Source organism: Carlito syrichta, unplaced genomic scaffold (assembly GCF_000164805.1).
Source record: "Carlito syrichta isolate Samal-C Ts95f unplaced genomic scaffold, Tarsius_syrichta-2.0.1 Scaffold309206, whole genome shotgun sequence".
In the NCBI taxonomy this organism is placed as follows: domain Eukaryota; kingdom Metazoa; phylum Chordata; class Mammalia; order Primates; family Tarsiidae; genus Carlito; species Carlito syrichta.
Genome location: NW_007253302.1, coordinates 266,435 through 280,251, shown reverse-complemented (window position 1 = coordinate 280,251; position 13,817 = coordinate 266,435). Strand labels below are relative to the sequence as shown.

Here is a 13,817-nt window from a genome sequence, read left to right as displayed (position 1 = left end):
GGGAGCGGCCATTGCACTCCAGTCTGGACGACAGAGTGAGACTCCAACTCAAAAAAAAAAAAAAAAAGATTGTATTTAAAGCTGTTAATACTGTAGTTCGTAGCATAATATGCTCAATAAGACTTTATTTTCCCATAAGTTAGACTTAAAGTTATTAATGTTTCTCCATTCCCAAAGAGAATAACTGTTAATTTTCTCGTATTTCAGGATCTTCAAGATGAAGTTCAAAGGGAAAGTACTAATCTGCAAAAACTGCAGGCCCAGAAACAGCAAGTACAGGAACTCCTTGATGAATTGGATGAGCAGAAAGCCCAACTGGAGGAGCAGCTCAAGGAAGTCAGAAAGAAATGCGCTGAGGAGGCCCAGCTGGTAACTTTTGGTTGTTTACTGCTGCCTGCGTCTATATCTTAGCTGCTTTTCCTGACTTTAGATGAAACATTCTCTACTTGTTTTTTTTGTTATTGTTCGTGGCAATCTAGTCTCCACGAGAGGAGACTAGACTAGGAGGAGGAGATGGAGCAAGGTTTATTCAGAAATTATAAGCCCTCCTTAGTAGAAATTTCTAAACTTTGATTGGAAATTTGGTGTCTATGCCTTCAACTCTTCACTATCCCTTCCCCAATTGCCCTTGTCTACCAAAAACATACATTAATAAAATAAAATAAAATAAAACAGGACCAGGGACAGTGGCATGTGCTTATAGTCCCAGCTACTCAGGAGAAGTGAGCCTAGGAGTTTGAATTCAGCCTGGGCAGCATAGCAAGACCCTGTCTCTAAAAAATTAAAATAAAAAACATAAAATACATTTTTTGCTGTTGCTGTCAAAATGGAAATAAACAAGCAAAAAACATCAAAACGGGAAATTAAACAAATAAATGTATTGCATTATGAAACATTTTAATGACATCTCTCCTTTAATTCCCCTTTCTTGTCATTCACCTCCATATTCTAGATATCTTCTCTGAAAGCTGAATTAACTAGTCAAGAATCACAGATCTCTACTTATGAAGAAGAACTGGCCAAAGCTAGAGAAGAGCTGAACCGCCTACAGCAAGAAACAGCAGAACTGGAGGAGAGTGTGGAGTCAGGGAAGGCTCAGCTGGAACCTCTTCAGCAGCACCTGCAAGAGTCACAGCAGGAAATCAGTTCAGTAAGTCTCTGTGAAGCAGGAAATGTTCAAAATGGACCCTCATATATCCTTTTAGTCAATAACTGTTTTTTTTAATTTTTTTGAGTTGGAGTCTCACTCTGTCACCCAGACTGGAGTGCACTGGCCGCTCCCGGCCACCACAGCCTTGACCTGCTGGGCTCTGGCGATCCTTCCGCCTCAGCCTTCCAAGTAGCTGGAATTACAGGCATCCTCTACCACGCCCAGCTGATTTTTTGATTTATTATAGAGATGAGGTCTCGCTACCCAGGCGCATCGCAAACCCGCGGGCTCAGGCAATCCACTCACCTCAGCCTCCCAAAGGCACGGGATTGCAGGCTGAGCCACTGAGACCGGCTGTCAATAACTCTTTTTAACCTTTGCTCCTCCCTCTACCTACTTAACTATTCATTTTTCAGTCATTTTATATGATAATTTCTTGTCACCTGTTACGCATTAACGTTGTCATACATCCTGTACATCTCTGATGATTATCAGTGGTGTAGTGATTAAGAGTGTGGGCTTTGTAATTAGATGGTCTAATTTTAAGTACTGACTCTGTTACTTACTAGCTAAATCACCTTACTATCAAATTCCTCATCTTTAAAATTGGAGAATTAACAATACCTCTATAACATATGGCCACTGCAAGGATTAAATAAGGCAGAACCTGTGAGACATTTTACCATAGTGATTGATAAATACTCAATAAGTATTTTTTTATTTTTCTAAATAAAATGTAGTGTCTTTTTTGATTCTGATTTTGCATTCAAATTTACTCATTTGGAAACCCTCCCTTTTTTTTTTTTAATTAGGAAATTGTTCTTTCTGTAGATAAGTATGCAGTACTGTGGTTGGTCCTCTGGGTAGATCCTTTGGTTTTTTTGTTTCTAGGCTCCCCTTATTGGAGACTAATGTTTTACAGAATAGTAGTAAGAGTCTGGGAGTGGTGGCTTATACCTATAATCCCAACACTTTGGAAGGCCAAAGCGAGAGGATTGCATGAGCTCAGGAGTTCGACACCAGCCAGACAACATGGCAAAACCTTGTCTCTACAATAAATTGAAAAATTATTTAGTGCATGCCTGTATTTCTAGATACTTGGAAGGCTGAGATGGAAGGATTGCCTGAGCCCAGCAGGTCAAGGCTGTAGTAGTTGTGATCATGCCACTGCAACAGAGTGAAACTCCAACTCAAAAAAAAAAGGAATAGTAATAAGATAGATCCTGGGCTCAAGTGATCTCCCTTTCCCCATGTCAGCTTTCCCAAGTAGCTAGGACTATGGGCATACACCACCATGTGCAGCTAATTTTAAAAAATATTTTGTAGAGACAGGGTCTTACTATATTGTCTAGATTGGTCTGGAACTCCTGGGCTTAATCATTTCTCCTACCGTAGCCTCCTAAAGTACAGGGATTACAGATGTGAACCACTGCACTTGGTCCAGATAAACAGATATTTTAAAAAACATTTTCTTCTTTTGCATTAAAAAAAACCCTTTATTTGAGGTAGAATTTATATACCATAAAATGTGTAGTTCAGTGATTTATCAGAAAATTTAGAGTCGTACAAGCATCACGATCCAGTTTTAGAACATTTTTATTGCTCCCAGAAGATACCTTGTGCCCATTTTTAGTCAGTGCCCACTCCTACACCCAGGTGACTACTCATCTGCTTTCTCCATCTCTAGATTTGCCATTTTTGTGAATATTTCATATAGATGAAATAAAGCAATATGCAGTCTTTTTCATGTGATTTATTTCACTTAGCATGGTTTTGAGTTCATTCGTTTTGTAGCATATTTCAATATTACTTTCCATTTTAATGCCAAATAGTATTTCATTGTGTTTAGAAAATGGTTTTTTTAATCCATTCATCAGTTAATGGACATTTGGATTCTTTCTATTTGTTGTCTATTATGTATAATGCTGCAAAGAACATTCATATACATATGCACATATGATTTCATTTATTTTGGGTGTGGGATAGTCTGTCATTATTGTAAAGTTATGTTTAATTTTCTTTTAATAAAAACTTCAGATTTCCACACTGTTTTCCAGAGAGGCTGTACCATTTTCCATTTTCACCAGCAATATATGAAGATTCTAGCTTCCCTACATTCTCATCATTACATTTATTGTGTGTCTTTTTTATTTTAGTCATTCTAGTAAGTGTAAAGTGATATTTCATAGTATTTTTAACTTAAATTCCTCTAATAACCAGTGATGCTGAGTGTCTTTTCATGTGTTTATTCAAATCTCTTGCTCATTAAAAGAACTGTCACTTATTACTGAATTATAAGAGTTTTAAAATACATATTCTAGATATAGATCCTTTTTCAGACATGATTTGCAAATAAATTCTCCCAATCTTTGACTTCTCTTTTCATTTTCTTTTCTCTGACTTTTTGAAAGGGGACTTCTTTCAAAAGAAGGAGCATAAGTGAGTAAAGTAGAAAGGGCTCTGGATATTGTAAGCCATCATTGAGAAAATAAAACAATGTTTGTGAGCCAGTCACAGGAAAGCCTAGTTTTGATCAAGATTCTATTTGTTATCTCAGGAATAATTATAAGGAACAAACTGTCCTAAATAAGATTGTTGCAAGTATTTTCACTTCATTGATAATGATGTGTATTTTTTTAGTGTAATGTTTGACTGCAAGTTGTAGTGGGTCATGAAATTGAATGGTCATGATAAAAAAAGTTTTAATGAGATAAAGAATAGGAAATATTAGAGTGGATTCATATTAATGAAGGGTAAGTATTCATGAAACTTGCTTCAGCCCTGTGTGTGCATGTATGTGTATATCTGTACGTAAGACCACGCACGTATGTGTCTATATTATATGTGTATTTGTGTGTATGTATGCATATACACAGAAGCACATCCTATATATATATTTACTGGGTTAGCTTGTATGTAATTTATTTCTGTGAGTTAAAGTAAAAATAAAAGTTTATAAGCTGCCTTTCTGTCGCTCTAGGGTATATAAGGATTATGCTATATATTGCAAAGTATATAGTAATTTTGGATTGTATAAATTTTAAGTAAGATGCAGTTTGGCAGCAAAATATATACTTATTGATGCCTATTGTTTAAATTTATAAGGCCAGGCACAGTGGCTCAAACCTGTAATCCCAGCATTTTGGGAAGCTGAGGCAAGAGGATTGGCTGAGTCCAGGGGTTCGAGACCAGTCTGGGCAACTTGGTGAGACCTCGTATATACAATAAATCAAGAAATTAGCTGGGTGTGGTGGCGCACATCTGTAGTTCCAGCTAATTGGAAGGCTGAGGCAGAAGGATGACCTGAGCCCAGCAGGTTGAGGCTGCGGTGGCCATGAGCATGCCACTGCACTCCAGCGTGGGCGACAGAGTGAGACTTCAAATCAAAACAAAAACAAAACAAACAAAAAATTTATAAACATAATACTAGTTTTCATTTGGCAAACATATATTAGGCTCCTACAGTGTATATCATTGTGCTTTATGTTGGAAATACAAAATTTATAACAAAAATTGTAATCTACCCTCAAAGAACTTAAGATCTTTAATGTTTTAAAAATGTAGTGAATTAGTGGAAAAGTAACAGAGGACAAACAAGATGCTGGAAAAAATTAACTGCTCTGTTAGTGGGAATTGCACTGTGCTAGACACTTTTATATATGTTATTATTATTTACATAGACCTTCACATTTTAAATGATATTTTCAAGTATATCTTTAGAGCCATATTACAGTCATCTGTGGAGGTAGTTCTTACTCCCTCCACGTATTAAAAAATGGAAATTTGAAGAGGTTACTGTGACCAAGATCATCTAAATAATGGAAGGTGACAAAAGTAGATATATACCTGTCTCCTAATTCAATAAATATAGTGTTATTTTCCCAGGTATGATCCTGAAAAGACCTGGGGTAAATTTCAGATTTCTACCTTGAGCAATTTAAAAACCTTTTGGGAAAAATAAAATTGAGGGAACAGAGCCTTGATTTATGAAAGATCAATAGGTAATTTTTTATGTTTGCTAAAAACAAAAAACAGCATGGTAATAAAAGGAATTAAAAAAATTTTTTTTTATAGAGATGAGGTCTTGCTATGTTACCCAGGTTGCTCTCAAACTCCTGGGCTCCAGCAATCTTCCCTCCTTGGCCTTCCAAAGTGCACTGTGCCCAACCAGAAATTTAAATATAATTTTAAAAATGTATTTGGTGAAAAATGGGAACTATTCAGTAAAATTTTATTTATTTTTTTTACTAGAAACCTTTTGAATCTTCCTTCTCTTCAATTTCTTTAAGATATTTGTAAACTGTTTTTTAATTATAGATATTGGTATAAATAAGACATTTTTCTTTTGTCTTTGGTCCACAACCTCTTTGATATACTACAATTTATTGAAATCTGCCTTCTGTGCCCCACTATTGTTCCAGGAGTATAAATTCACTTGGATGATGAGGTCAAAAAAACTTTGAGTGTTCTTTTTTTAATATGCTTGATATAACTTAGATTTAGAGAATACTCTATAGGGCTCTAACCCATTAATAAGTCGAGCCAGAGTATGGGACAGTAGCTCATCTTACTTTTGTCTTCATTCCCCTTTTCCCCAATAGGTGTATGAATGGTTTCAAAGCCTTATATGCTCTCCTTCAACTTGACTTACTTCTCCTAAAGCTTTATCACAAACTCTTCTCTTTCCCTGTTACTTTTCTATCTTTCCTCCCAATACTCTAGCCTTTCCTTTTCTAATTGTACCTTCAGTGACTGTCAGTTTGTGGTTATTTGTGTTCAGAATTCTTGGAGATTTCAAAAGACATACAAAAACAAATCCATGCATACTAGAATTTCAAGAGGAGAGCTTATTGGGAGAGATTATGTCCTCTAAGTCGTAGCATTCCAGAAGATTCTTCTTACAGAAAGCACTTTTATCCTTGACCAAGTCTAGGGGTATAGTCATTACATGTCTTTCTACTAATAAATTCTATTGTATATTTCTACTTTGTGTTGACAGATGCAAATGAAACTGATGGAAATGAAAGATCTGGAAAATCAAAACAATCAATTAAATTGGCGCAGTAGCCCACACAACATTCTTGTAAATGGCGCTACAGATTATTGCAGCCTCAGCACCAGCAGCAGTGAAACAGCCAACCTTAATGAACATGCTGAAGGCCAGAGCAACCTAGAGTCCGAGCCCATACATCAGGAATCTCCAGTGAGTCTAATAGTTCCATAGACTTCATAATCACCTTCCTAGTACTGATCAAAATTTTGTTGATATCATACCTAGTATAAATATGTGGCCTCACCTTATCTGAGGACAATTGAGATTTCTTTTTTGGAGGCAGAAAGTGGGTCCTGACCCAACAAAACTTATAGTTTTAACTAGTATAAAAATGTAATTTTAGCTAATTTATTTTTATAGAATATGTTTTAAAAATAGTAGTTCTATAGAGATAAACTGTTGGATACCCTCCCCCAAAGCCAAAAGTAGTTTTTACATAATGGTTGAGGACATTCATTTACCAATTATCTGGAGAGCACAGACCATGTGCAAGAGTGCTGTATTATGCGTGAGAACAACATAGATGAAAGACCTTTGACCCTTCCTTCAAGCAGCATGCAGTCTAGTAGCATAACACTGTTAAAAGATGTGATCAAGGAAGCACAGAATATTCAGGTGGGACATTTTGGAGGGGGCTCAGAGAAGATTTTGTGAGGGAAGCTTTGTGAGTAAGCTTTGACAAGTGAGAAGGTGTTGAACAAGAAGAGGATGATGCATTTGTAGCAGAGAAAACAGTGTCAGTATGGGCATAAGGTGGGAGAAAATATGCAGCATAGAATCATGAGAAGTTTTGAAGGCTGTCTTGTGATGGTGGGAGGGTATTGGTAAGAGATGAGACTCTCCTTATTGGGCATCTGTATTACTGCTAGTGCTTTATCAAACTTGAATGTATTTTCCCTTCCCCAAGCCTTCTGAACTTCTAGAGTGTCTGGAATGGAGCCAGGTACATATGTTTTTCAAACAGATTCTATGGGCAATTAGGATGTGCTCTTAGGTAAAAATAACCACTTTTGGGTCAGAAAGGGCAGAGGATAAGAAATTTTAATTTATCTTAAAGCACTGGAGGACTTATCTTACTGTAGTCAGTAGCCAAATAAGAGTTGTAAGCAAGAAGTAACATGATGAAATCTACTTTTTAGACATGTAGAGAATAGACTGGGGAGTGAGACTGCACTCACAGAAATATGTTAAGACACTGTTGGAATAGTCTGTGTGAGAGTTGATTTAGCAGTAGCAGGAAGGTTGATGAGAAGAGTACAAATTTAAGAGGTATTAAAAATGAAAATTTACAGATTTGATTTTATTTAGACAGTAGAGCCTTATATATATTATATAATATTCTTTCAAGCACAAAAGGCAGATTACTATGTTATTCTTTAAACACATAAAGGGTGATACAAAATGGATATTACCTCTACTACTGTTTAAGCCTTTTATACACTGGTCTAAATTAAGAAAACAACTGGGAGCCATCGAAGGACTTTTAACCAGAAAGGTCACCATCACGTTCACATTCTGGATCTACTATTTTGGCTACTATAAGTAGGATAGATTGGAACGGCACATATTGGAGGCGGGAAGGCAGTTGCAAGGAAGACTACCACAATAATCCAAACCAGTGATGATACTGCAAATGAATGATAGTGACAGGATGGAAATAAAGAAAGGGTTTGAAAAAGAGGTAAGAGGTAGACTGAGCAAGACTTGGAATCTTATTCTAGATGGAGGTTAAAGATAACCTGAAGTTTTCTGACATGGGTGCTTTAATGCTTAATGACACCATTTTCCTAAGAAAAATTATAGAATAAAAACGCATTTGCTCTTTGTCAGTTTCCTCTGCCAAGTAGAAAAGTATATTGTTAGTCTATTCGCATCAATATTTTATAGGCAAGAAGTAGTCCTGAAATACCACTTTCTAGTGTAACTGATGAAAATGAAGTGATGACTGCAGCTGTTAATGAAAAAGTTTGTCCTGAATTTGACAATGACAGACATTCAAAAGAGGTAAAAATAATTTTATATTTACATTAGAGTCTTGGAAGGGTGAGGGAATGGGCAGGAGTTAGGTGATGAGAAAACTACTTGATGGATACAATGTATACTGTTTGGGTGATGGATATACTACAAGTTCAGACTTTACTACACAAGTCTGTCATGTAACAGAATTGCACTTGTACCCCTTTATGCAAATAAAATTAAGTGTTCTTATAGCTGGGCATGGTGACACATACCTGTGGTTTTGGTTACTTGGGAGACTGAGGTTAGCAGATCTCTTGAGTCTAAGAGTTCAAGGTCAGCCTGCGCAACATTAGGAAACTCTATCTCTAAAAATTAAAAACATAATTAAAAAAAAATGTTATCATTGGTTTCCTTAGATGGATTATACACTGTTTTAGGCTAAGAAAAGCAAAAAATGTGTTAAATGTACTTTATGACTAGAGAAATATTTGTTATATTACCATCAGTTGATTTTTCAAAGTGTGTATGACCAGAATGTGTACCTTTTCAAACTTTAGTTTCTAAAAAAATTCTTTCAATTGAAATTATTTTTAGGAAGATCCATTTAATGTAGATTCAAGTTCACTGACAGATCCAGTTGCAGATACAAACTTGGATTTTTTCCAATCTGATCCTTTTGTTGGCAGTAAGTATTCTTTTTTTAATATGTTATAGATTTTCCCCACAAAACAAAGACTTTTAAATATATGAACTGTCTGAGAATTAGGGCTTCAGTTTTGAGAGCTACTTGTTACAATTAAAATAGATACGAGGGTAAGGGTTTATATGCTTAGATTTGCTAATGTTTATCCTCTAGAGGCAACTAGATCCTGGGACTAAGCATTGATTATGCCTTAGAAGCCCCTAATTAAGAGTATTTGTTTTCCATCAGAATAGGGACCAAAGGAAAGAGGTAACTGTTACAAACTAATAGAGGAGATTGGGCAATCTTAAATCAACTGGCATTTATTTATTTAAAATGCCAACATAAGCTGGGTGCGGTGGCTCAAGCCTGTAATCCCAGCACTTTGGGAAGCCAAGGCAAGAGGATTGTCTGAGCCCAGGGGTTCGAGACCAGCCTGGGGAACTTGGTGAGACCTTGTCTCTACAATAAATCAAAAAATTAGCCAGGTGTGGTAGCACACACCTGCAGTTCCAGCTACTTGGAAGACTGAGGCAGAAGGATTGCCAGGGCCCTGCAGGTCAGGGCTGTAGTGAGTGTGCCACTCTACTCCAGCCTGAGCAACAGAGTGAGACTCCAACTCAAAAAAAAAAAAAAAGCCAACATCATGCTTTTAAAACTGTAGAAGGTGTAGCAGAGTTGGAAGTCTGATCCTTCCTCTTAAGGTACCTACAGTCTTATTGAAGAAACATGTATTTGATCAATTAAAATGTCTAATGTCAGCATAAACTATGTTAAATGCCATTTGTGTCAAAGCTCTTTTGCATTTTATTCTATTTCCAAAATTACTTTGTGAAACTGATAGATCAGTTTATATCATTTTTAAAGATGGGAAGCTAAGGCCCACAGGCAAAAACAACTTGCTTATGGTTGTGGCAGAAATGAACCCAGATATTAGAACTCTTTTTAAGACCAGCTTTATTAGACTGGCACAGTGGCTCATGACTGTAAACCCAGTACTTTGGGAGGCTGAGGTGGGAAGATAGCTTGAGCCCAGAAGTTTGAAACCAGCATGGACAGCATAGCAATACCTTGTCTCTACCAAGAAACCAAAATATTAGCTGGGCGTGGTGGTGTGTGCCTGTAGTCCCAGCTACTCAGGAGGTTGAGGCAGAAGGATCACCTGAACCCAGGAGATTGAGGCTGCAGTGAGCTGTGATTATGCTATGTACTCCAGTCTGGGTGACAAAGTGAGACCCCCAACTCAAAACAAAAACAAAAGCAAAACAGCTTAATTGAGATATGTAAAGTGTTGAAAGATATAAATTGTACATTTAAGTATACAATTTAATGGTTTTAGTAAATTCACAGAGTTGTATAGTAATCACCACAATTGAATATTGGAACATTTTTCATCACCCATAAAGAAATTCCATACCCAATAGCAGTTGCTTCCCATCCTTCTAATTCCTAACCCCAGTCAACTTGCTAACCTATTTTCTATCTCTGTAGATTTGCCTGTTTGTGGAATTATACAATATGTTCATAAAAGAACATAGTACGTGTACATATAATCGTACATATATAATAGAATATATTGCATGTGTACTATTGTGCATATATAAATATATATATACACATACATATATTCTTTTATGTTTGCCTTTCACTTAACATAATAATATCTTCAAGGTTCACCATATTGTACTATGTTTTAATGTTTCATTTCTTTTAAATTGATGAATAGTATTTGATTGGTTGGCTATTTCACATTTTACTTATTTATTGGTTGGTGAACATTTGAGTTGTTTCCACTTAAATGAAGAAAGTTATTATGAGCATTTGTTCGTATAAGTTTTTGTGTGGCTATATGTTTATATTTCTCCTGGGCATATATCAGGTCTTAAGGTAACTCTATGTTTAATTGGTACCTTTGAGTATAATTGGTTAAAGAACTGTCAGATTGTTTTCTAAAAAGTCTGCACCATTTTATATTCCCACCAGCATTGTATATGGTTTGCAATTTCTCCATATCCTTACCAATATTTGTTATTATCTATTATTTTGATTATAGCCATTGTGGGCTTGATTTGTGTCTTCATATGGACTAATGTTGAGCATCTTTCTATGCTATTAGCTTATTGACCATTTTTTATCTGTTTTTTTTCTTCTGTCACTTCTGTGCTTTTGGTATTGTATTTATGGAACCTTTACCTAAGTCACCAAAACTTACTCCTATGCGTTCTTTCTGTGAGTTTTGTAATTTAGCTACTACATTTAGATTTTTTTATCCATTTTGAGTTTTTGTTTATAGTGTGAGGTAAGGGGGCAAACTTCTTTCTTTTGCATATTGATCCAGCTGTCCCAATGCCATTTGTTAGAAAGACTGTCCTTTCCCCATTGTGTTTTCTTGGTACTCTTGTCAAAAATCCAGTGGCCGGCCAGGCTCGGTGGCTCAGCCTGTAATCCCAGCAATTTGGGAGGCTGAGGCGAGAGGTTCAAGACCCACCTGAGCAATTTGGCGAGACCTCGTCTCTACAATAAATCTAAAACTAGCCAGGTGTGGTAGCACACGCCTGTAGTCCTGGCTACATAGAAGGCTGAGGCGGAAGGATTGCCGGAGCCCAGCAGGTCGAGGCTGTGGTGGCCGGGAGTGCACCACTGCACTCCAGTCTGGGCGACAGAGTAAGACTCCAACTCAAAAAAAAAAAAAAAAAATTCAAATGGCCATAAAAATAAGGGCTTATTTCTGGACGCTTTTTTTTTTTTGTTTTAGCAAAGCTCAGTATCTTCATTTCTGAACTGGTGCCCTCCCAGTACTCTTGTGAAGGGTAGAGATTTTGTTAGTAAAAATTTTTCTGTCATTCCTATATTCCCCTCCAGTCTGTAACCTCAACTTGTGATTAAGGTAAGTATAATTGCCTCAAGCTTCAAATTTGCATCTTTTTTGAGATGTGTTGAGTTCTACCTATACTCACTATTATTTTAAATATATCCTAAGGTGGATGACATTCATTATCTTACCTACTTTGAAGTGGAGTTAATGGAACAAACTTTAAGAAACTTTGCCTTGCTTTCATTTTAAAGTTACTCTTCAAGTAATAGTGTCAGAATAAATATTGTTATTTTGATTTTTGCGTATTTATTTATCACAGGTGATCCCTTCAAGGATGATCCTTTTGGAAAAATTGGTCAGTATATTATTGAGATTCATCTTAACTTCAATTAAATTCTGCTCGAAATAAGTTTATGTTGTATCTAAAAATGAGAATTACAAGTAGAATAGTTATAGGAAATTGACTTCCTTTTTATTTAGTTTTGAAACTGATCTAAAGCCCCAGTAGAATGCTATGTGTGCCTGGCATTTTCAGAGAGCAGTAGATTCTTGTGAGTTTTCTTTATAATAAACTGTTAGCTTTATTTTTTAAAAAATGACAGTAAAGTTTAGACTTCAGTGCTTTTAATAATATTTATTCTGATATCTCTGTATTAACTAAAGTTTAGGTGAGTATAATAATCTATACTACTACAGGATTTAGAACATAATTACATTTTCTTAAAATTATAACCCATTCTTATGAGTGGAGGAAAATAAAACATCTTGAATTACTATCTTGCTTTTAAAAATATTTTTTCTCTGAGAGTTTTCATTAGAGTAAAGCAAATCTTGTTTACCATTTAGTTTTATTTCCCAACCTTGTTGTAAGCTACTAGCTGTTAGCCTTGAACTTAGAGCGAGAAATACATTTAAAAGTTTTTGTTGTTTAGCTGGGTGTGGTAGTACACTTGGAAGGCTGAGGTAGAAGGATCGCCAGAACCCACCAGGTCGATGAGCGAACATGCCACTGCACTCAAACCTGGGCGACGAAATGAGACTCTAACTCAAAAGAAAAAAAGTTTTTGTTGTTGTTTTCTTGAGTTACGATAGCACAGAATAAGAGGACTTAAAATTGGATTCCTTGCAATTATATGCTAATTTAAAAAAATAAAGTTGTTAGATGAAAGGCTCTATAATGCTTATCAAAATCACAAGATAATTTGTGAGATAAAAAGTACTTAGATTCTAGCTAGGCATGGTACCTCACACCTGAAATCCCAACATTTTGGGAGGTTGAGGTGAGAGGATTGCCTAAGCCCAGGAGTTCAAGACCATCCTGGGCAATTTGGTGAGACCTCATCTCTACAATAAAATAAATAAATAATTAGTTGGGCTTGGTGGTGCATGCCTGTAGCCCCAGCTCTTTGGAAGTCTGAAGCAGGATTGCCTTAATCCAACATATAGGGGTGTGCCACTGCACTCCAGCCTGGAAGACAGAGTGAGACTCTGACTAAAACAAAACAAAACAAAACTTAGATTCTGCAGGAGTTCAAAGTATCTTCTAATTAAGTGCAATGTTTTAAGTCTCTTATATTTGTGCTTTACTTTTTTAGATCCGTTTGGTGGTGATCCTTTCAAAGGTTCAGATCCATTTGCATCGGACTGTTTCTTTAGTCAATCTACTGATCCTTTTGCTACTTCAAGCACTGATCCTTTCAGTGCAGCCAGCAATTGCAGTACTACATCGGTAAGTACAAGGATTTAAAACTGTTCAATTAAACGGGTAATAAGTGTCCTAAGCACATGTCTTCAATATGTAGTCATGAAAGCATCCTCATTTAAATTACTTCTGATGGATTATATAAAATTTCAGTCTCATCCCAACTCACTTAATTTTTGGTTTAGACTGGTATTTCATAGCTTGATCTCTCTTGGAATTAACTGGAATAATTTACGATATCTAAAAGTGAAGTTCATCCTTCAAGGGACCAGATTTTACCCCACTGAGGGTATTTTAAATGATTGGAATTCCATAAATTAATATTAAGTAAAGCTTTTCAGAAATGTCTGGTTTATTATTATGATGATTATTATTATTTTTGAGTTGGAGTCTCCATCAGTTGCCCAGACTGGAGTGCAGTGGCCGCTCCCGGCCACCGCAGCCTTGACCTGCTGG

The 13,817-nt window shown here is 36.2% G+C and overlaps 1 protein-coding gene across 8 annotated transcripts in view; it reads left to right on the top strand.

The window, feature by feature from the left end:
- The window catches only part of EPS15 (epidermal growth factor receptor pathway substrate 15), a 164,409-nt gene that overhangs the window by 108,870 nt on the left and 41,722 nt on the right, over positions 1-13,817 (top strand). For 7 of the 8 annotated variants that reach the window (XM_008066985.1, XM_008066983.1, XM_008066981.1 and 4 more), the window contains 7 exons: positions 208-369; positions 953-1,150; positions 6,150-6,353; positions 8,091-8,207; positions 8,757-8,847; positions 11,979-12,014; positions 13,255-13,388. In XM_008066985.1, coding sequence (XP_008065176.1) covers positions 208-369; positions 953-1,150; positions 6,150-6,353; positions 8,091-8,207; positions 8,757-8,847; positions 11,979-12,014; positions 13,255-13,388 — 942 coding nt within the window. The remainder of the gene's footprint in view (positions 1-207; positions 370-952; positions 1,151-6,149; positions 6,354-8,090; positions 8,208-8,756; positions 8,848-11,978; positions 12,015-13,254; positions 13,389-13,817) is intronic. The other variant, XM_008066982.1, reaches the window with a different exon arrangement.